Below are 24,826 nucleotides of genomic sequence, written 5' to 3'. Positions count from 1 at the left end.
TTAATGTCAGCATTAGCATGGTAATTAACAGAACTGCAACATGTGAAATTACAGTTAACATCCTAACAAGACGTCGAAACGGTGTGCCTAATATATGCGCCCTGCTGTTAGTTGTTTTGGAAGAACGCGTTCGAATTCGAATGACCCGGTTAGCGGAACTCCAGCCCCGTAACAGGTCAACATTCGCTTTCCCTACATCACTTCCGCGCTCGGCTCGCTTTATGAGCCAGGTTGTTCCATACAGCTAGGCGGGAGATTTGGAAACAACACTTTCTGTTTTACTACTCCTCCTGTCAAGTACAGAAATACGCAAATTCTTCCAGACAGTTCAGACGGTGACAGGTACGCAAGAGACAAATATGCAACATTAGCGTTAATGCAAAACATCAGTATAACATATCTGGCCTATTCAGTTGGTACAAGAGTGTGAGACATTGCTTTATAATTATGTTTTTGACATGGAACTATATCTGTTGCATTGTATATTAATCTGCATGCTGTTTGTAAAGTCGCTAAAATGATTTAATGTCGCACTATAGATCGAATTAATGGGAGTCAGTGCTCAAATGGACCCGTTAGACTTTCTAACAAATGAAGAGTTGCTGTTTTTCTTCCACCGGAAAAAGACAGAGATTTCGTGCATAGAACAACCGCACAGACTCCTCACTCAGCTGCGTGACCACGATCTGGTGTCGGAGAAACTTTTTGAGGTAGAAACACACCCACATTTACATACTCTCTCTCTCTCTCTCTCTCTCACCCACCCTGTGCATTATACTTTCATTTTAGTGTTATTCTAGCAGCAACTCTTATATAGTAACTCACGCTATTTCTGAAACTAAACAAAAAGTTCTACTTCCATGGTAGCTTGGTAATAACATATAGACTATGGTAATACCATGATATTTTTGGTGTGGTGTGATAATATTGTTTTTGGGCATTTAACCATAGTAATACCGTGTTTTGGGGCATGTATTATGACCCAAATGACAATACCATGTTTTTTTTTTTTTATCATTGTACCATGCTGTTTTGGACATTGCACCCTAATTGGACTTTAGAAATACCACACTTGCCATATAGTGTCTTTGCAAAAGCTGTGGCTTTATCATGTTGTGTATATACACCAGGGATACACTTTATTTGATCATAAAATAAAGAGAGTAATACTGTCAAATGTTATTACATATTATAACGTAAATATTACATATATTATTATATTTTAAATACCATTTATATATGTGTGTGTGTATGTATGAATATATCATTCATTTCTGTAATGATAAAGCTTAATTTTCAGCATCATTACTCCAGTCTTCAGTGTCACATGATCTTTCAGAAATCATTGTAATGTGCTGATGTGCTGCTCAATAAACATCTTTTTGATTTCTGTCAATGTTAAAAACAGCTGTGTTGCTTAATATTGTTGTGGAAACAGTGATACCATTTTTTCAGGTTTTTGGATGAATAGAAAGTAAAAAAGACAGATTTGGAACAGATTTTTGTAACTATAAATTACAGTATTAAATTATATAGCCTATAAAAAAACTGATCTTAATATCATGGTACTAACCAACAGATACCATCACTTTATACTTTTTTTTTTAAGTTATTGTGTTATAGTTCAGTGATTTGCATACTTAGGCAGGAGACATCTGATCATAGTTGCATCTCCTTTTATGTCTTTCTCTCTGTTTTTGGCAGAATGTGAAAAAGATGCGTTCTCGTGAGCAGAAGGAGAAGGGCTTCTATGAGGTTCTGGACTGGTTGGAGAAAAATAGAGCTCAGTACATACATCAGTTCTGGCGCTGTGTGTTTGAAGATCATATCCTGCAGCTGTACCCAACGCTGCGTATCCTCAGAAACAGTCTGCTGGATGGTCAGTGGTTTTCATTATCAGCAACTATACTACGGTAGTTCAAGAATGCGTTCATATAGGTGACCCTCTCTGTGAAAACCCAGTTAAGGTAATTTTTTGTGATTTACTGTTTTCTACATAAAATCATCCTTCATACGGTAAAGAAAATTCTGTGAAAAAATAACCTTTTTATCTTTAATATTGTCTGAGTAAGGCCATGTGTAAGATTGAAATCATAGTGAAATGAATGGTTGAAATCAAACTTTGATGCTTGTTATTTCATAATTATATTTTGAGACTTTAGCCTGGATTTCACAGAGAGGGTCACATATATACTGTATCTTTTTATTCCTTTCTTTGTCCCAGGCACTTTCAAACTCTATGAGAAACCTCTGGATGTTGAGACACTGCAAGAGGAGGAAAAGAGTGAAGGGAAGGCAGAGAAAGGGAAGGAGAAGAACTACAAAAGAAAGAAAAGTAAAGATAGCAGAAGTAGTGAGGATAGTGAAGATCCTGGTCCTTCCTCTACTTCCACACCCAAGCGGAGAAAACCAGCCAAAAAACCTTCATTCTGTGAGTCCCTGAACAACAGCAGATCCAAGTTCTCTTCAGGCTTGAATAACACTAAAACTAAAACCATAAAAACATTTTTGTTCCTTGCAATAAAGTAAACCTTAACTAAAAAAATTATGAAATATAAAAAACGTTTTAATTTCAGATAGTTGCAGAGGAAACTGATTTTCATATTTTCATTTAGTTCTTATTGATGTACTAAAATAACTGAAAACAAAATAAAATTAAAGGAGAGTTTGTCCAAAAATTTAAATGTACAGATGAAACTGACAAAGCACACAACAAAATTACTCATAAATAAATAAATTAAAAATCTATAAAAACTGTAATAGTATCACTACTACTAACACTTGCACTCTGTTCCCTGGTGCCTCCTGATCTGTGTCATTTTCTCTCTTTTTCTCAGCGTCTCCTGTGAAGAAAGGTGACAACCAGGAGATTTGGACGTGGCCTATTTATAAAACCCAGCTGCCTGTAACCTGTGGGAATAAAGAAGGCACCCTCTATCGGGACAAATTGCCTGAAGGTTCACCATAATTGAGTTTTTGCTATCATTTCTCTTTTTATTACAGTTTGGTTGGGTGGATTGTTTGGTCTGAATGCATCCTGTCCTTGTCTCCTGTAGGGGAGAAGTGTATTTTGTCCCAGGGACACTGGTTCACCCCAACTGATTTTGAGAAGTTTGCAGGGAAGGAAAGGTGCAAAAACTGGAAAACCAGCATCCGCTGCAGAAACACACCGCTTAAGAAACTCATAGAAGTAAATAATGCAAGCACTTTCAGATTGTTGCGATTCTAGGGATCTTTGTTAAAAGGTTTCGCAAATTGTTTGCTGTAAACTTATTTTAGTCTGCACAAATACTTTTTATTCACATATTTTTTTACTTTTTCATTTTGATAAATATTTTTAGTCAATGTATTATCAGTCTGTAGAGTGGGACTAATGTAAAAATGTAAGTAGTAGTTTAAGGTTAATTATATATTTGTGTGTGTGTGTGTATATATATATATATATATATATATATATATATATAATTTATGTACTTTAAGATATAAATAATTATTGGTTGTTGTATTTATTGGTCAATATTTAATTTGTTGTGCATCCCTAATGTACAATATCTATATGGACATAAAAATCTAATTTGCATGGACAAATGAACTTTTTAGTGGCATTTTTATTTCATTACTTAATCGGTACAACTACTGTTTTGAAAGAAAACTTGCACCTTTTTTCTTGTTAAAAAAATGTTTGATTTTACGACTCTAGCAACTTACAGCTCATAGCAGGAATGTGATTCTAATACAAAGAAACAGAACTACACCACATATTTTTGTATCGACTCTTAAATTATAGCATATAAGTTACATATACATTAAATACAGCAGACCCCTCATATACATTTGTATCACTTTCTTTCTCATTTTATTTCAGGAGGAGCATCTTCGGTGTCCACCAATGGAGAGAAAAAAGAGAACATGTGTCCAAAAAGTACTTTGTCCCTCTATGTGCAATGTCATGTTTTGCATATCCTGTTTTTCATTTGACATTCATTAGTGACTTTGTTGCTTCCTGCAGAACACGAATGAGCTGTTTCCTGTCAGCTCATCTGAGAGCTCCAGTAAAGGTAAGTACCCATTATTCTCGCTCATTCACACGCTCTCTGCTGTCTGTCTGAATGCAGTAATGTGTTTTATTCCTCAAGACTCAGAAACAAGCTCCGGTTCGATGGAGGAAAGTGATTCTGAAGATTTCCAGGAGCAGGGAGGGAGAGGAGGAGGAACAGAGTTTAGAGGGAGAGTTGAGGAAGAGGAGGAAGAAGAAGACATGGCAGATCTGTCTGTTTTCCAGGCTCCCTCTTTACCAGTCACCTGTGTTTCACTTACTGGGACTCTGTACAAATGCAGGTTTGCGTCAGGTACGTTATTGCACAGATTTGTGTGCAGAACTCAGTTTGTTTTTTCTGTGTCGAAGGTTTGAGTGGGAAGTCTTTATGATTATGTTGTGTTGCAGGGAGTCGTGGGAAGTGTATACGTACAGAGGAAAGATGGTTCACTCCGGACGAATTTGTAAAGCAGGAACCGACTCTCACTGATGGACACTGGAAGAAAGATATACTGTGCCATGGAAAAACGCTCATCTTTTTACTCAAGGTAACAAATGGGAGAGCGCCTACAAAAAGCATGAGTATTTATATATTTATTTGTTTGTTTGTTTGTAATTTCTAGAAAGAAATCCTGCGCATCCACTCTCTTCTGTGTGAATGTGTGAAATGCAGTATTCAGGAGAAAGACGTGGTGAGAAACATCTCTATCTGACATATTTAATCATAAGCAGTCATTATAAAAATAATTTTATATATTAACTTAAATTCTTAAATGTGTACATTAATGTGTACGTGATCATTTATTGGCTTGTTCTAAAACTGTATTATGAGTTTTTTTCTTTCTGTTAAGCACAAAAAAGATATTTTTAAGAATGTTGTTAAACAAACAGTTGACAGTTATTGACTTCCATAGTTCGGAAAAATACAGTGGAGGTCAGTCAACTGTTTGGTTACCAACATTCTTCAGAATATCTTCTTTTATGTTCAACAGAAGAAAGAACTCATACAGATTTGGACAGTGTTGGGGAAAGTTACTTTTAAAAGTAATGCATTACAATACTCCTTAAATTTTAAATCTGGGCAGGGCTTGCTTGTTTGTTTTTAATATAAAAATTACTTCTTTTACAAATGTAAAAGCCCTTTCACAACAAAAGTGAAATGAATATGCCTCAGGTTGAAGGAAATGTAAATTCACGTCTGTACAGTAGAGGGCGCAGCTCAAACAAATTGCACGAAGAATATGATGCAGGAGAAGAAAGTTCAACTTTTTCAACAAAAAATGAAAGACAAATGTGTCATTTTTGCATAGTATGGTTGAACTGGATCATCGAAGGTCAGTAGCAAAGACATTGGTTAATAAAATGGTTTTAAATACATTTAATCATTGCAAGTATAATATTCTGAGTTTGCATTTTTCAGTTTTTATTCATTTTGAGAAATGTTGATTCTGTTTTTGTGCAGGTGAGATGAGTAAATGCATGTTCATATTTAGTCTAGAACTGCAGTAACATCATGTTCACACACAGCGCACACAACGCCTCTGCACTTACCCCCAATTTCTCTCAACATGGCAACATGAGAGCTGTCAATCAATACATGGGAAACATTACTTATTTGAAAACGTAACTCATTAATTTCCTTCTGAATTAAAAAGCAATGCTTTGCTTTACTAGTTACTTAAAAAAATTAATCTGATTACGTTGCTCGCGTTACTTGTAATGTGTTACCCCAACACTGGATTTGAAACAACTGAGGGTGAGTAGCTTAGCTTAGTGATTAGCTTAATTTTCTTGATGCAAAATTATTTTTTTTCCCCTTTTGTGGTGACATGTTGTGCTCAGATTGCTATAGATCAAAACCAGTTTGTAAGATAGAAGAGCCAAATGCATTTGAGCTTATTTCTGTGATGATGATAAAATGTTGTGTCATGTCGTCCTCTGACTAGATGGCCCAGAACAATGATGACGAGTGTTACGTGTGTCGCTCTGAGGGAGAACTTGTGTGTTGTGACGAGTGTCCACGAGCTTTTCATTCACACTGTCACCTACCAGCTGTACATGGAGATTCACCTGGGTGAGAGAGACAAACATATAGAAAACCATTAAATCAGCAAGTATGTATGTTGGACATTCATCCTGTATATGTGTGTGTTTGCTTGTAGGGAATGGATTTGTTCCTTGTGCGTGTTAAGAAACAGTCAGCAATGGCGTGACTCCAGTAACATGTCTGAAAAAGAAGCTTTCAATGCCCCAGTGTCTCAATACAGATTGGTAAATACACACACACACAAACACGCACACGTTTGTTTTTGTGAATTGTGGGGACATTCCATAGGTGTAATGGTTTTTATACTGTACAAACCATGTTTTTTATCGCCCTACACCAACCCTACACCTAAACCTACCCCTTACAGGAAAGTTTGTGCATTTTTACTTTCTCAAAAAAAAAAAAAAAAATCTGTATGATTTATAAGCCTTTTAAAAAATGAGGACATGGGATAATGTCCTCATAAGTCACCTTCTCCATGTAATACCTATGTCATACCCATGTCATTATACAAATGTGCGTCCTCATATGTCACAAAAATGCACGCACACACACTAGTTTCCATTTTTTGTGGGGACTCTCCATAGGCATAATGGTTCTTATACTGTACAAACCGTATTTTATATCACCCTACTCCAACCCTACACAAAACTTTCTGCCATTTCAGATTTTCAGTGCACTCCATTCTTTGTGATTTATAAGCTTGTTTCCTCACGGGGACCAAACAAAATGTCCCCACAAGGTCAAAATTTACTGGTATTACTATACTTGTGGGGACATTTGGTCCCCATAACGTGATGAATACCAGGTACACTCACACACAAACACAAATTCAGCACCTTGATATAGAAGACAAACACAAACATTTAAGATGCTCACAATTTGTAACAGCATTCAATGCAGTGGTGGTGTTTCATAAAACCATAGGCCATTTTGGTCTCAAACTCAATTTCTGGAGGGCCACAGCTCTGTACAGTTTAGCTCCAACCCTAATCAAACACATCTGATCCAGCTAATCAAGGTCTTCATGATTACTAGAAACTTCCAAGCAGGTGAGTTGGAGTTGGTTGGAGCTAAACTCTGAAATCACATGATAACAATGAAGCGCTATATGCACATGATATTTCAAACATAAAGTATATTGGCTAAACTTAGACGGGATGCTAAGACTCTTCTCCGCTCTTCAAACACACAAAAAACATTAGAATTACAGACATAGTGATTGAGTAAAGAAAATGCTATACTTAATCAAACATCAGTTATTTATTTACCCTTGCATTGTGAACAAGCAGAGATCTGGCTGTGTGCGGCACATCAATCTAGATGGAGGCGGGGTGAAGTTACATTTTGCTGACAGCTATAGGATCAAATGAAGTTATATGAGGTTTAGTGACAAGCTCTTTTGAATGCTATTCATTGGTTAAATATTTGTGAAACCCTCAAACAGACTTAAGGACGACCAACTGCACTGATTTAAAATAATAGTAATGAAATATAATAGAGGTACAAAGTTTTGATCAAATATGGACTGCCATACTCTGCCATACGGAAACGTCGCCCCTGCTTCAATGCCTTAAAGTGCTGCCTACATAGGCTGCTCAGCAGGTTTAGAAACAGAACAGTTATTTATGGGCCTAATTGTGGATATGTGTGTTGTTTGTCATCTTTAGCACTGCCACTGCCTCCTGTTATGTGTGTACAGAGAGGACACCCAGAAGGTGTTTGTTGAGGATCCACGACAAACGGTGAGGTTGCCTCCTTTTTTCTTCTTGCTGTCTTTTACATATGACCCAACTTCAGAATTTTACTCTTTTCATGCCTTAGTTTTATTTAAATAGTTTCTAAATAGAATATAAGTGGTGAAAAGTATGACTTGATATTTATAATGCATTAAAACCAGAATTAAAATTATTTCCAGGTGTCCAGATACTCTGAGTTCATATCTCAGCCGATGTGGCTGGACAGAATAAAGCAGAACTTGGAAACTGGCGGTTATCAGACGGTAGGAGAGTTCGTCTCTGACCTTCAGCTCATTTTCAGCAACTGCAGCACATTCAATAAGGTAAGATTCACTAAAACATGTTACATAATAAATAAATCGCCAAATAACAGATCAATAGCTTGTTAAAATGAAGTTGTTTTGCGATCTTATATGTGGACACATACATTACATTTGATTTTGACAGATTTTTTTGTGTTTTGTCTCTTTAAAGAACAATGAGTTTGGCCGAATGGGTGCCAGGCTGAAGCAAGTGTTTGATGAAGAGTTCCAGAAAATCTTCAGTATCCAATGACAGCTCTCTTTTACTAGTCTTTCAAAGAGACAGTTGGGTAGCTTCTAATATTCATTAGATCTCCTTACAATGTATATAATATGTATAAAACATTTAATTTTGCAGTCCTGCAAAGAATAAGCGGTTTGGAAAATGGACGGATGCGGTATAGGACTTAAGCCCCGTTCACACCAAGCACGATAACAATAAAGATATAGTTCTAAAAATCGTTCTCAGTATTAAAGAATAGCAGCGTCCACATCACAACTATAATGATAAAGGCACAGAAACTATATGGTTGGAATCACTTCCAGAATTATTTTTTTCCAGCTGATTAACGCTAATTAATAAAAACACTGACAGCCAATCAGAACCCATCCTGCTATAATGTGCTTGAGAATTTAAAGCGGCAGACGCACGTGCGCTTCATTTCCAGCGATATTGTCGACCTGATTGCAAAGACACTATTTAAACTGAACTGAGCTGGATGGTGACATCACTGAATTCAATAATGAAATGCCTTTAACTGAAAATATTTTTTTTATCTTTTCATTTTACATTATTGACACACTATTTTCCTTTTTTGATATTGTACAGCTGCTTTGACACAATTTACATTGTTAAAAGCGCTATATAAATAAAGGTGACTTGACTTGACTTGACTAAACAGACGATATCGTTTGCTGGTGTGGATGCTAATATCGTTATCGTGCTTGGTGTGAACGGGGCTTTAGTTGCTGTTAAACACTATACATCTTTTTTTGTAATGCCATCTTTCCAATGCAGTGAGGGATTATGTCATTCCCAACATTATACTTCTGGTAATTTGATTATGACAGTACAGAAGATCTGCTACTATCAACTTTTTCTTCTACTCCATATAGGCCTTAATCACTGTCTTAATCTTCGGGTACCTCAAAGGGGAAGGGTGCCATTTCTGTAATTGCAAGAACATTGATTGTTTTAAATAGGTTCCTAAACAATCTGACCACCCTTTCTGACCTGCTCCATCTTCCATTGTTCAAAAAACAGGCAGCCCCACCACCAAACGCACAGCATTAAAAACATTACAGAGCCAGATATTTGCATTCTTTTTTCTTTTTTCTTGGAAATTAATCGAAAAATGTTTTTTTGTTTGTTTGTTTTTTAAATTTGTGGCTTTGTATTTTAATCTCGGATAAATGAAATAATTTTAACAATAAAAATTGTACAATTCACTAGACCTAAATCAAAATGTATTGCAGCATTTTGTTTGAATCATTTGCTGTTCATTGTTCTGTTTATTTATATATATATATATACATAATTTTTTTTTTTTTTACATATAACATCATATGAATATAAATAAATACCTTTATGTAAAATGTTAGAATTTTTGTTATATTTATTAGTAATTTGTTTGTTTTAGGTATTTTTTGTGTAGTTTCTTTTTGTTCTGTATAGCCTTTTTGTATTTTGATGACGTGTAGATCAGGGATGGGCAACTTTGATAGTGACGAGGGCCAGCATTTTTTCTCCTTTATATCAAGGGGCCAGATTACTAATCCACGTCCACACACCTTTACACCGTCTAACTCAATTTCCTTTTTATTGAAGGAAATTAAAGTATAATGTCTTTTGTTTTTCAATATTTTATTAACTATAAAACTTGTGCAGTTAGGGTAAATTCAGAAGGGAAACTATGTTGTCAGTTGACAGAGATATTATATACATAATGCAACAAACAAATGTACAGAGGTCGTTAAAAAGGGCTTATTAAAAAAAATATGTATATTATTGCAATTGGTACCATAATATAACCAGGTATCTGCAGGATTTTTAAAACCTTTTAAGACCTGCACTTCACATTTCAGCCTTTAAACATTTTTTAAGAAAAGGCATGAGTCAAAAGTATTAATTATTATATTAATTTAAACTAAATTAAAATTAAATTATATAACAAATATATCTTAATTGTTTAGATTTTCATCATGCATTAGCTTGTTGATCCATCGGTTCACATTTAACAAATGTGTATCAAAAATAGCAGATGCGGTCTTATTGAAAATTCTAATTCGTTCCATTCGGAACTGCAGAAATATATTGGTTTCCCCGATAACCGCAGAACACAAAGCAGCAGCGTTCAGCGCTCATATTTATTCAGTGAAATCAAAGCCTTTTTAAGTTTAATCCTCATATTAATCTATATAGCAATTCTTGTCTTTCCGTCCCCAAACTTAAGACCGCTAATAATTAAGACTTTTTGTACCAAGAGTTTCATGGCCTTAAATCTAAACAATTAAACTGAATACTTTTTAAGGACCCGCGGAAACCCTTAGAACATAGTTCAGTGCAAACATTTCTGTCATGCATTAAGCAAAAAGGTTTTGTTGACTATGCAATTTACCTTTCAAATTTGAGGCAAGTGCAACTCCCGTTGCGTCCCCGTTGTTTGTGAGCAGTGGTGTGATAGTAAACTTGGTAAAAAGATAATCTGTTTAACATCTTGACTGGAAGATACTGCTTTCATGGTCAGTTTTTCAATTATTATTTGCTAATGTTAGTGAATGTTTACATTAGAGTGCACGTCCTGCTACTCTGAAATTAATACTGGGAGCGGCTGGAAACTAGCAACTAGTGGTTGGAGATAGTATTAGCATCATAAACTGAAAGCAATCTTGACTCTTCCAAATCCAAATGTCTTAAAATGTATCTTCCCAGATCGCACACGTACGTCTGCAAGATGTCTGTTAAAGATCTCTTGATCTGGAAAGCATCTGCTGTCTACAAACGTCTGACAGACGTCTTTCAGGTGTCAGTTCTACATACATTCTAAATCATAAACATCTTAAAGACATCTAATAGACGTCTATTTGACATCTAAAAGGAAATGTCCTATAGACGATGAGCAAACACCCTAAAAAATACATCTTGCAGATGTGTAGATGTACGTGTGCTATCAGGGTTACGAGTCTAATATGATCCAGCGGGCCGTACTAAAAGACACTGCGGGCCGCCAGTTGCCCATCCCTGCTGTAGATGTACAGGTGGCACGTGGTCAGGTGAGTAAATTTAATTTACACCTGGGATGCCCTTTAAGGGGTAGTTCACCCAAAAATATAAAGTTATCATTTACTCACTTAAAGATGTACCTGTTTGTTTATCAACATTTTTCAAACCAGTTTTCAGCTGAAAAAAAAAAACTGGTTTGACACAACTATCCCGACTCTTTTACTGGAGCACAATGTATAAATAAAAAAATGGGCTTTCTTGTTATTTAAATGTTAGTTTATTTGAATTATTAAAAGCATAAAGGAGAATTCAAATACCAAGCGAAGATATCCCGCGCATCCTCTTCAGTCACGCACGCCCCCCTTCTCGTGCTTCACCTCCTACTTTCTCTTTACTTGCAGTCGGACGATAATTCAGGATACGTCGCTGTATCCGAAGAGTTTGAGGTAACTACCAAGCTAATGCTTATTGCTGTTAAAGAGTAGTATTTGAATGTGTGTAACTAAAGACATCCTGTCTTCTAAATTAGGTAGTTCCTCTTTTGGTTTTATAAGCCGTGCTTCGAGCGCTTTCGCTTTTGAATTTGCGATTGTGTGATCACGTTTTACAAGAAAAGATGACTGTTTTGCCTTTAACTAAAGCAAATGCTTAAATGATATGGATTTATTGTTTTTCTTAATTAAAAAGCACAACAATAAAACAGTAGGCTGCAATGACAAGCTAATGGGTAAATGACGTTTAAGGATATTTGACAGGCTCATTTTAAAATACAAAAAAATAATATCTATTAGAGTTGTTGAAACACTGAGAATGTTGGGTACACATAAATTCATATTAAAATGTCAAATTAGGTCATTTTAGGTTTTTTTTCCCCATCTAGCCTTAGCCTTAAAAATGTCATGTGGTACGATGTGATTTAGCTATAGTAAAATTTATTAATTTCCTTAACATGCTTAACATTTTTATTACAAGTTCTCAGTGATTAAAGTGTTTAGAAAGAAGGTATTTGCATTTCATTCGAGTTTTTGTAAATAATGATCTCATATTTTTGTTCTATAATTTCTGAGTTGCCTTCTTAAATGTAGCAGATTTATTTTACTTGAAAATCGCATAAAACTGAACAAAATGTTTCATAAATACCATTTAAGCATACTGTATCAGTGATTAATATTTCAGCCACATAAATTAGATAGCCTATTTTTTATTTAATACAGTTATTGTATTGATACCACATGACACAAAGACATTAAATCGTTACAATTTTATTTGAAGAGATCAATAAACAATACCGTAAATAATACCACATTCTTTAAAATTTCACAGAATTTTCATGAACACAGACGTTTTATAAACATATTTTATAAAAATCACATCAGTGGAGTGAAACTTGAAAAATGCTGTTTAATTTATTGTTTGAATTTCTTAAAAAAATTACAAAATTTTAAGCTGAGACTTCTTTTCAGTAACTCTCTCTGTCTTGTCTGGCAGCATGTTGTCAGTTTCCTCTTTGCTGTATTTTTCACTGCGTGAAATATCATGTGTGGCATGAGAGCAGCAAGGCTTGTCGGACGTAGCAACAGTAACTAAGAGGGGTGGGGGGGTCTTTGCGAAGGGTCAATTTAGAGTAGCAGGAGGTTGCTGGCTCAGGTTCTGAGATGACAGCATGTACATCTTTCTTACAGTAGTCAATGACTTCTGAAGTTTGCACTTGACTGCATGGTCGGGTGAGCGGTTGGCGGTGACATCTGAAAATAGATTCAAATAATTAATAATGAATAAATAATAAATGACTAGTAAATGCATAATTACCAAACTAAAATTACATGCTCTACATTTTTTTTGTTTGCATTTTTCTCATATTGTACAAAGATTAAACAAACTGTCTGAAAACCCCCCCAAAAAACCCCAACATTTTTAAATGACCAAATCTGCATACAAATCTGTTCCAAATGATACTAAAAGTATTTCATGTATATAAACCATCAATTTAATATAAAAGCACAAAAACTGCCAATCTAAGACATATATCTATAATGGAAAACACTCTGCAGTGATCGCACTACATGATATTTGGTCGCATCACATGATATTCTCAAATTCAGTCAAAATTTACAGGCACAGGATTGGCCACCTAAACAAAGCTTCCCACAAAAGGTAACTATGAAATGTATAATAAAAATAATAATATTTGTAGAAATAACAATATTCTTTTTGGGAGGAGGGGGGGGGGGGGTGTTAGGTCACCACATGATATCCAAATGTGGAAACTATACACAATCCAAATTTGAGAGCGCGTTACAACCCTGTTTGATGCTGAATCTATAATTTTATTTGTCAAATTTTCATTCTAAGGACAGTAATCTTGAACATATTGTATTACTTTGTTATCTGGGTAGATTTCACCTTCATAAAGCCAGAACCATTCATTGTAAACTTTAGAATGTTTTTATTTGATATAAAGTCCCTTTTTTTACTTTATACTTTTACTTTGTAAACCTTTGAACTCAAAGGCTTCTAAATCTTTTAACTTTATTAAGTCTATTCTAAGGTATCTTTAAAAGTTAGGTTTTTTCCGTTGATATGTTCTATTGATTTATGTAGCTCTTTTAACTTCATGTGATGTTGTCTGTTTGCCCCCTATTAATTCTTAATTGTAGTAATGATTCCATTTACAAAAAAAAAAAAAAAAAACCTGCTTGATGCTTCCACGGGGCCTTGGCAAACTGGTATATGATGGTATATGGTATATGAAGTCCTGTCTTTGAATGGATTTCAACATAAAAGTCCCAAAGTGGTAGTTTCTTGATGGTCGCACTACATGTTATTTTCATCATCTGACAATGTTTGTTTGTATATTATGATCGAAATATAAATACAAATGCTTTGCGATTTTGTACAGGATTCCAAATCACTTTGGAAATCATGCATTTAGATGCAGATGGTCTACGACCACATCAAAAAGGAGACTTTTCAAACGTTTTAGATGCGCCAGGCTCGTCAAACAACAGTTTGTAGAACAACAGTGAACTGTGGTCAGATGAGATGTTGTCAGGCCATATGTCAGTAAAAAAGAATCTTCCTGTCCTGTCAGCCATTATATTGTGCTCGTAGCACGTGCTCTTCAATTGCAAATACGGTGGTGCGCGCTGTAACCTGTATTATTTCATAATAAAGCACAAATGAAACTACAAGCATGCGTGTCAGATCCGCGTCACATTCACCAGTGGCAGCTCTTAAAGTAATAGCAGCCAAATAACCTAATAATTCAGCTGCTGTGATGTCTGTTAATCAAAGAACAAAAGAAAAAAGCAGAAATCAATAGTCAATGGTTAAATATTAGGAAAATAATTTCCTAGAGACATCAGTAGTATTGGTATCAGTGATACTTGCCTTCAGTCAGTTGTTTCTACATAAATTTTTAAGATTGATTGCGAAATTATTGCAATATGAAAGTATATTTAAAAGATTTAATGTTTGGTGAGATTAATCGTGATTAATTTTCAGAAAAATATCTGACCATTTTGGTTGCAGGCTAGAGCCCTAACTTCTAAAAGAATGCTTGCCGATCTTTTTAAGTATAGTATTGTAGTGCTGTTTTTTGGTAACAAAAAATGCCCTGAGAGAACACACATTCTTCAAGGGAAAAAAAAAAAAAAAATTTCAGTCATCTTGATGCACCTTGGAAGTTCTCAAGGTGCGTTTATAAAAATGTAACGTCTTTTAATTTGAGCGCACTTTTTTTTGACACACATGCGTAATGCACGAGACGCTCCAAAAGACGAGAGAAGTACGCCTAGCACGTGTTTACATAACAGAAAAACAATGGAAAAGCAGTGCAGAGGAATGCAAACAAATTATATGTGTGAACGTAGAAATGAACACAGAAACTTGCTTCTTGGACTGTTTGTTTTAGAAAAAAATGAAAACAAGACCTGGAACATTCACAAAGACTAACCAGGGTTCTCACGGTCTTGGAACATCAGCATATTTAAGTAGTCTAAAGTGTAAATCACAAAACTACTGGTGTTGGATCTCTGAAAAACATTCAGCAGTTACAACTTATGAAATCCTATGAAGAGTTTAACTGTAATTATGATTTTTAGTTGTTTTAATCTATGGACAGTTCTAGTTTTTATGTATGTATAGCCTATATTTAGTTATTTATTTTGATGTTTACAACATAGCAAATGTTTATGATCAAAGGGATTTGATCACTAAAAATCATTGACTAAATGCTTACTGTGCCACAGAGGATGGATGGGGAATTATTCACAGATTCAGAGCAGGAGGATTGGAGCAGCTCATCAGAATCTGACCGGATGAGTGAGACGGGACAAAGGAAAGGAAAACAAGGGGTAAAAAGAAAGATGAATCAACAAAATGGTAACAAGAAGAAAATAGCCAGAAGTAAAAACACTAGGCTTCCAGGTAAGCATAAAATGATATCTAATATTTGTAACTTTTTCTAATATTTTTAAGCTTCTCAAACCATGTTAAGATAGTTGGCAGCATTGACACCTGAGGTTCAATTGCAGATCCAATAATGTCAAGCATCTCCTAGAAATGTCTTTTTTCATTGATCTGAAGAATACTTTTGATCTGTTTCTCTAATGATTATATATATCCTAAGAAAATATAAATTTTATGAATCGGTATATATTTAATATATATGTATGTATTTTTTAAGGGGTAGACCTTACAGATGTCTTTCAAGAGGTCAGAGAAAAGGACCAGCTGGTCGTCCATTGTGGAAGGATTGCAGGTTGTCTGTACAGAATAAAATATGAGAATGGTAAGTTTTGGGAGGAAAAAAAAGATTTTTAATAAAATCATTATTTTAAAAATCATTATTAGTTGTATTTATTTTCACATTGTGAGACAGAAATTAAAATGCAGATGCAGTTTTTAAAGTCAGACTGAAATTAGATTTAACTAATGTAGAGTGTCACTTAATAAACAAATACATTCACAGTCTACAAAAGTATTGGGACACTTGACCATTACACCAACAGGGACTGTAATGACATCACATTCTAAACACATAAACATTAATATGGACTTGTTCCCCCCTTTGCAGCTATAACAGCTTCAGCTATAGGGTCATTCCACAAAATCAGTGCCTTTTGCCAGTGGTGTATAAAGTACCTGAAATCCATACTCAAGTAAAAGTACAGTTTACACTCAATACGTTATTATTGCATACTGTTTTATAATGTACTACAATACTGAGGTGCAGATAATTGACACTATTTGCAATAATACTTATTTTTCCTCCTTCGTTTAAAAAAAAAAAATGCTGTCCACATACAAAAAAAAAAAAAACAGGCTATGAAGTGTTGCTAAGAGCATACCAAACCAACAAGTGGCAATACAACCCTAACTGTAAAGCCATATTGGCCAATCAGATGCCTGAAAAAAGCGTGCACTCCGATGTCACAAGCCAAAATCACCAGTTTCACAGGCTGCATGACAACAATGCAACCAGAGTTTCTGAAAATCTTCACCGTGGCAGGAGTTTTCAAAAAGGTTCCGTTTCAGTGACATGATACTGCATTTGCATGTGGACAAACGGCCAAACCGCATAGCAAAAAGCTGTGGTTTTGAAAATTCACGTGTTTGTGTGGACAACACCATATTATATGTAAAGTGAATAATACACCAGTTTTTATTTTATATATGTATAAAATAAATGTTGCTGTGTCCGTTTAAAAAAAATAGCATTTGTTATTTTAAATATGTGCTCCCATTCATATGTCCTGTATGTTTCTTATGTTTCTCTGTCTTTAGGAGAGAAGTGTATTTCATGTAAAGGGAAATGGTTTACACCCGGACAGTTTGAGAAATTTGGAAGAAAAGGGCATCACAAGAAGTGGAAGAGTAGCATCTATTACAAGCCATCAAATGGCCTTCAACAAGTTAAATTGTTGAAACTCATACAAGTATGTTCACAGCTAGTGTGAAATCTGAGTTTATTTGACATTTTTCTGAACATATGTGAACCTCATTTATATCAACTTTCCTTTTTCTCCTAGAATGGATGTCTTTCAGAATTTGGACAACTGAGGGAGTCAATTAGAGAGGTATTTTGTATATACAGTACCAAAGCACAAGTTATAAGCCCATAGGCTTTAAATCAAGCCATATTCATATGTTGTAATTCAGCCTCACAACAGTCATTGTATTCTGTGGATTATGAATCAACTTTGATATTTTTGGCTTTTTGGCTCTATAGATTACTTTTGAGAATTATCCATTAAGTTATTATCATGAAGAAATGTTTTAAAATCACTACAATTATTACCACTATTTTACCATAGGTGACAATGACAGAATCCTGTAAAAGATTGTTTTCCAAGACTCTGGAAATATCTGTATGTGGAATTGAAGAGGAAAAAATCCAGCTGGGTGAGTTTGAATCAACATTTGCATTTCAGATTCATTAGTTAGCGATCTACCATTAGTGATCTGATCTCTGTCTCAACATCACACTATTTACTTTTGATTACCTGTTCTTCAGTTCTCTGATCCCCACTATACTTGCTTGAGGAAATTTTTATATTTTATTAAGCCAGACTGCTGAGTCTAGATTGCCAAAGAGCTTTTTTTCTCATTGTTAGTGCTGCTTTTTATGTGATAATATACATTGACCCTAATAATGTTTATGGTTTATGTGTGTTTTCTACCACATACAGACAGTTCTTCAGATGAGTCTGTATCTGTTGCTGAAAGAGTCAAAATGGTGAGCTGTGCATGTATTGATCAATTGTAAATTATTATTGTATGTGTATTATCCTACTTTGGAGAGTTGAATTTAGCAAACTGGTTCCTTTAAGGCAAGTCATGTCACTCGGCGGCCATCTTTGAAACGCCTCTTGGGCATGCAAGTGCAGCTCCTATCTCTTTGAATGGGGAAACATAAAATTCTGCAAAACTGAAATCTGACAACAACTGTATCATAAATTGTTGCTTCTTTTGCTCAAATAGCGTTAAAAAAGCTTATTTTTCAGGCTAGACCATGCGCAGTCCGAGGCGAACACCTCAGAATGCTTACTGTTTCTATAGCAATCTAACGGCAAGCTGCAGTGATGCGCTGACTTTACTGATTAGGGATTGGCTCTTTTGCTCAGAAGGCGGGGCTTCTGTCGATAGAGTGGCCATATTGAGTGTTGCATTTTTCCCCATTACCTGATGGAGGGAATGGAGACATTATATTGTGTCGAGGGGTTTACACGGGAGACCCAATCATCTCCGATTTTAAGGAGAAAAACCAATGAAATCTGTCTAGTGAATTTTGCATGCCGAGCCACTCTCCGTGCATATGGGTCAAAAAGAGGCGACAGGTGCATCCACTAATTCAGGTTTTAAGCTGAGGAACCGAGAACATGTCCCTGGCAACCAGCGATGGTTCGAGGTTGTGGCATGGGGAAATAAGGTCTCCATTCTCTCCATCGGGGAACGAGGGTTACGTACGTAACCAAGACTTTTCACCATGAGTTATGTCGTGTCGACATTAGGGGTCTACGGAAAGCGCCACAATCCGAACACTGTCGCAGCCACGTGGTGCTACAAATGGTGATGAGCAGCCACGTGTCAGGCAAATACTACGTAAAGGTCGTAACCTTCCCAACACCCCAGCACAAATTCACTGACCTTGGTGCGCTCCGGGACCAAAATGTGAGTACATCGCTGCTGGAGATAGCCATGCTGCTGTTCCGTCCACAAAAAATTTCTTAAAGTTCGTGTAAAGTCAATATTAAATGTGTTCTGAGTTTGCCACACCACAGAAAAATGTTTCATTAACCACCCAGCTAAATTTGAATGCTTAAAAAAAACGCCAAGTAAATAAAATAAGGTATCAAAATCTTGAAAAAAGGGGGCGTGTCTGCTGGCGGCGCTGAAACCACGCCCACTCATGGAAAAGCTGCCGTCTCTCTCAACTGTCTTCCTCTAGTAGCTTATTTAATAAGGAGACCAAGCTGTTTTGTAAATGATCACAACCAGGTATTATGCATTTACCTGACGAAGGCATAGCTAACTGTTAGCTAGCAAAATGTAGGCTGTAGTAACTAACGGTAATGACAGTAACTCATGATTGAGCCATGAACCACTGATGCTAATGTGCTCTAGTTATTAAGTGTGTTCGACTTGAAGCAGCGCTGCAGAATGATCAGTACATGACATCAAAGTAGCGCAAGAGCGATTCGAAAGCATCAGGAGCGTCTGCTCTCTGTAGCTCTCACTGTACTTTGATGTCACATACTGATCGGTCTGCAGCGCTGCTTCAAGTCGAACACACCTAATAACTAGAGCGCGGTGGCTCAATTGCATCATCGAGTCATGATTTAGCCCGCCCAAAAAATCCTGATCACAAAAATTGTGAAAAACTGTTTAATGGTCTACACAATTAATTACTACATAGTTCACAGTCTTTGTAATATGTTTCAGCAATGATTTTCTAACAGTTATAATTTATATAATTTATAACTGTTTACAAACAATTCTCAGAATTTACTTTACACAGACTTTAACAAAAGGGATTTCAATCTTCAGTGAAATATTTGATTCAGATCTTTCCCATTTGTTGTTATCAGCTTAGGAAATAATGATGAGGAAGTGAGCCTTCCAAGAGAAGGATTCTACGGGCATTCTGTAGGGAGGTGTCATATGGAGATACTAATATGGACTGACCCAGGCCTAGGGCAGTTCTACATTTGGAATGGAACTCTGAGGCAGGTCCTAGTTGGAAGTAGGGTGGAACAACTGCCAGCAGAGACTGACAGAATGGTCTGTCAAAGGGAAGACATGGGTTGACCGAGAGGGAAACCTTACGGAAACCTTACCTTGGAAGAATATACATATGGGATTGCCCAAAGGGAATCAAGCCAAATGGACACCTAGCACAGTACAGGGGCTGAACGGAGGCCTGGGTAAGCTAACACTGATATTAGGCCTGGCGTCAGACTGCTCTGCCCAGTCTGACTGCCTGGGATGCTGGAGGATACTCAACCAGGGTTTGCCGTCCGGGGAACTCTACTGGAGGAAAAAGGCGATCACATCCCCGGGTGAGGGGGAATTGTGCAGCAAGCATGAAAACGGCAGATCCTTCCCGCCAATTACCTATTACCCAACACACAAGAAGAAACTGGCTCAACATGGAGACTGTGCACCAGCGCATATGGGGAGGCAACACTCTGTGTGGATTGAGCCCTCACCCCCAGGGGGAACGGCACACCTTGGGATTGGTACATCAAAGCGATGGCATCCACTATCCAGTGGGCCAACTTCTGCTTGGAGACAGCCTTCACTTTCTACTCTCCTCCGTAGCAGAGCAAGAGCTGGTCAGAGCTTCTGAAACTCTGGGTGCGGTCCACGTAAATGCGCAACACTCTTACGGGACACAGCAACGCTAAGGCTGGGTCTACCCTCCTCCGAGGGCAGTACTTGCAGGTTCTTGCAGGCGTCTGATTCCAGAGGAGGAGATGGTGGGTGAGTTGTGACATGAGACGTGATCATAGACAACCCTGCCGGTTGATGTACGAAACAGTCGCATTGTTGTCCGAGCAGACCAACACTTGCTTGCAAAGCAGCAATGGCCGGAACTGCCACAAGGCTAGTAGCACTGCCAGCAACTCGAGGCAGCTGATGTGCCAACGCAGTCGAGGCCCTGTCCAGAACCCTGAGCCTGCCTGTCTGTTGCATGTAGCGTCCCAGCCCGCACTGGACACTCTGGCCTGTAGAAAGGCAAAGGAAAGGCTAACTCCATACCGAGAATGAGGTTCAGTGCACAGAGGTGAGCTTGCTCTTTTTCCAGTTGAGCCGAAGCCCCAAATGGCTGAGGTGCCAGAAAACCAGGTCCCTGTGATCGCACAACTGTTCTCGCGAGTGGGCCATGCTCAAGATAGTTGAGGATCTAGATGCCCACTTCACATAATGGGGTAAGTGTGCCCTCTGCAACCTTTGTAAAGACACGGGGGGGACAGGAACAGCCCGAAGGGGAGGACCCTATATTTCCATGTCAGACCCTCGAGTGCAAACTGTAAGAACGGCCTGCATCTGAGGAAGAATCGAGACATGAAAGTAAGCGTCCTTCAGGGCTCGCAGTTCCAGGATTGGACTTTCTTGGGTACGATGAAGCAAGGGGTATAAACCCCTGCCTCATCTCGACTGGAGGGACGGAAATGTCCTTGCGCAGGACGGGTGCATCTCGGACTGCCATCGAAGTCTCGAGAGTGCTGCTGAACCAAGTCGTACTGCCTGAATGAGCCAGCGGGATGGGTTGGGCATCACAAGCCACACTTCCCCAAGCTCCATGTGAGGGGCACCAAAGGGACAATCGGCGCACCTGCAGTGGTGCAGCGGTGGGAAGTCGTACTGGATGGTACAGAAGGCTCATCACAGCAAGACTCCCCGTGTCCCTGGAGAGACCAGCCAGAGATATGAGGAGAGGCGCTGCGTCCCCGAGCCGCAATCTCTTGGCTGCTGACGATAGGAAGTGGCATGGGCAAGCCTGAGGATTGCTAACTGTCAACCCACGAGCCTGGTAACCCGGAGGAAAGGAAAACTGCTCTACTTTGAAACTGTGGATACCGCTGGCTGTTGAGACTGAAACAAAATGAAACCCAGGACTCTCCGCCTGGCCCTCCTCTGGGGAAAGGAGTGGCACTATATTCACCATGTCCTCGGGTTGCCCGTGTCAGGGTCGCTACGTCATCTTTTTAGAGGACTTAGGGCCTGGCTGGAACAAGGGACGTGCCAAGCTCTTGTGAGAGGCTCGCTCTGGAGGACGCCGACAGTGACGAGCAGACTGGGACATGGCCCGCAACGGAATGGTGGTAGGTGAAGGATCACGTCAGGGCAGGATGTGCTGGATGGCCTCGGTCTGCTTCTGTGCTGCTGAGGACTGCTGGGCTAAGGGTACTACCCTCGTGCATATTTCGGAGTGCCCTGGCTTGGTGGACCTGCAGGATCACCGCACTATATATTTTGGCAGTGAGAGCCACTGACAGCTTACAGGTTTTGGACAGGAGACATGGACAATTTCTTCAAATGGTGACATTTTTGCAGGGAGGTGCCCCACAACCACACACTTCACATGGGAATTTTCAACGTACCCCCTATCTGCTGGGAAGTGAGGATGGATAAGGAAGACGAATGGCTTCTGGCTGAAAAAAGGGCCATCCACGACTTCGTCAGCTCCTTATGCACTTCCGGGAATAAATGAACTGGGACAGATCACAGATGCTAGCCTTGCTCCATGCCGAAAAACCAATCATCCAGCCTCGAGGGCTTGGAACTGCCATGCACACCTCCAGCCCACGGCTGCCTGGGAAAGCACGGCCGTCACATCTGGGTCCAATTCGGCAGCTGCAACAACACCCGAGGGGGGCTGCAAAATTTTCATCCTCTGAGGACGATAGCCCATCCACCGAAGCCACGATCGACATCTGATCCTCCAGCGACGCACCAAATGAAATGCTGGGACCATCACGAGCCAGGACAGCGAAATCACTCAGGACAAGACAGGAGGAGGAGGATACAGAGAAAGGGTGCCACTCTCATGTCCTTGAGGAGAGAGAGGCCCGATGACAGCGCTACCATGGTCATACGCTCACAGTGAACGCATGAACCGTCCATGAACACAGCTTCAGTGTGTTGGATGCCCAGACACTTAAGACAACGATCGTGGCTGTTAACAGAAGACAGCCTCTTCTCTCAGAAACGATTGGCTTTCTGCGGTTGAAATTCATTCACCCACTCAGCTCTGAAGCAAAAATCTAAATGAGTGGATGCACCTGTCGCCTCTTAAAATCCACTAGCCAAATTTCATTGCCATCTTCTCTTAAAATCAGACATGATTGGGGCTCCCGAGTAAACCCCTAATGTCGTCACGACATAACTCGTAGTGACCGACAGATAGGGAACTATATGAGTGACAAGTCTTGGGTATTCTACAGTCTTTGGTTTAGCATATGCTAACAATTTATAAAAATAAATGGAAATATAATCATTTATATTATTATTGTTATTATTATTGACAGGATGTCATAAAAGCAGTAGACTCTGCTTAATATTCTATAGTTTAAAATAAGTCAATTAGACAGGTATTTTGTAGATACAGTACCAATGCACAAGTTAGAGGCTAAGCCCATAAACCATAAAGCCATAACACCATATACATATGTTGTAGTTCAGCCTTACAACGGTGATTCTGTGGATTATAAATCACTTTTAATATTTTTGAATTTATTTATTTTGCTTTATAGATTACATTTGACAGTGAACCATTAACATATTATTATGCTGAAATGTCTTAAAGTCACTACCATAATATTTTACCATAGGTGACACAGACAGAATCCCGTAAAAGATTGTTTTCCAGGACTCTGGAAAAACCTGTGTGTGGAATTGAAGAGGAAACAATACAGCTGGGTGAGGTTGAATGAACATTTACATTTCAGATTCATTAGTTAATGCTCTACCATTAGTGATCTCTGTCTCAACAACACACCATCTACTGTTAATTACCTGTTCTTCAGTTCTCTGACCCCCACTGTACTTGCTTAAGGATGTTTTACTTATATTAAGCCAGGTTGATGAGTCTAGATTGCCAAAGAGCTTTTACTCTCATTGAGTGTGTTTACATACACCCTCATAATGCGATTATAATGAGATTTTGACATTATTACAATTAAACTTTACCTCATGTAAACACAGTACTTCAATCTAAATAATGTGATTATGCTCATAATCGCAGTAAGCATAATTGCATTAACATAGGTGGCGTACGCCGATTTTAATTGAAATATACAGGCATGTAAACACCTTAATCGCAGTATTGGGGCTCTGACCAAAGTGCGTATGTGCTTGTGACATACATGAATGACGTGACAGCTGTAATAATACGCAGATTAGAATCGATGGCAGGGAAGAAAGCATTGCATTCCCGGGGAAAACACAACTCGCTGCCACCAGTCTTTGTTGCTTACCCTCATCCAGAAACGGCAAGTAGAACACGACGGCAGTGTAGGCAATTTCTATTTCTAGATTTCTATGTCGCCGAAAAAGCGTGGAATACATCCATACAAAATCCTTATGCATTAGACGTAAATAAATTAAAACAGCGGCCAGCAATACACTTGCTCTGATTGTCCAATGAGTCCATCATTTGTGCTGTAAGAGGGGAATGTGAATAATGGCAGTAAAAAATGTATTAACCACAATGCTAAGTGAATAATAAGAATAATGGAAATTGCATGTAAATGGGAGTGAAGAACTTTGCTCTTGACATGTAAACTTCATAATGCGATTAAGTCCTTACCCTGATTATTGGAAATAATCGCATTATTCGTGCGCACGTAAACATAGTCATTGTTAGTGTTTCTGTTTTTTATGCAGTCATATACATTGACCTTAAAAATGTTTAAGGTTCATGTTTGTTTTCTACTACATACAGACAGTTCTTCAGATGAGTCTGTAACT

General features: G+C 38.0%; 1 protein-coding gene across 1 annotated transcript; it reads left to right on the top strand.

Moving 5' to 3' along the window:
* Nucleotides 1–205: 205 nt before the first annotated feature.
* On the top strand, nucleotides 206–9,581 carry LOC306857562 (uncharacterized protein). Its single transcript, XM_079397551.1, has 16 exons — nucleotides 206–342; nucleotides 540–710; nucleotides 1,705–1,879; nucleotides 2,225–2,431; nucleotides 2,838–2,957; nucleotides 3,057–3,190; nucleotides 3,866–3,922; nucleotides 4,010–4,058; nucleotides 4,137–4,349; nucleotides 4,445–4,584; nucleotides 4,660–4,728; nucleotides 5,983–6,110; nucleotides 6,199–6,307; nucleotides 7,754–7,828; nucleotides 8,002–8,145; nucleotides 8,297–9,581. The coding sequence occupies exons 2-16, from the start codon at nucleotides 549–551 to the stop codon at nucleotides 8,375–8,377; spliced, it is 1,863 nt and encodes a 620-aa protein (XP_079253677.1). The 5' UTR covers nucleotides 206–342; nucleotides 540–548; the 3' UTR covers nucleotides 8,378–9,581.
* The last annotated feature ends 15,245 nt before the right edge of the window (nucleotides 9,582–24,826 follow it).

The sequence above is a fragment of the Barbus barbus genome, assembly GCF_936440315.1.
Source record: "Barbus barbus genome assembly, chromosome: 3".
Classification (NCBI taxonomy): domain Eukaryota; kingdom Metazoa; phylum Chordata; class Actinopteri; order Cypriniformes; family Cyprinidae; genus Barbus; species Barbus barbus.
Note: the sequence above shows the minus strand (reverse complement) of the source record. Positions and strands in the feature narration are given on the sequence as shown.

Excerpts from the sequence above, each read along its gene's own strand:
- LOC306857562 (XM_079397551.1), top strand. The coding sequence starts at position 549 with ATGGGAGTCAGTGCTCAAATGGACCCGTTAGACTTTCTAACAAATGAA. Across the intron at positions 1,880-2,224 it reads CAGAAACAGTCTGCTGGATG|GCACTTTCAAACTCTATGAG; the intron begins GTCAGTGGTTTT and ends TCTTTGTCCCAG. Across the intron at positions 3,191-3,865 it reads CGCTTAAGAAACTCATAGAA|GAGGAGCATCTTCGGTGTCC; the intron begins GTAAATAATGCA and ends ATTTTATTTCAG.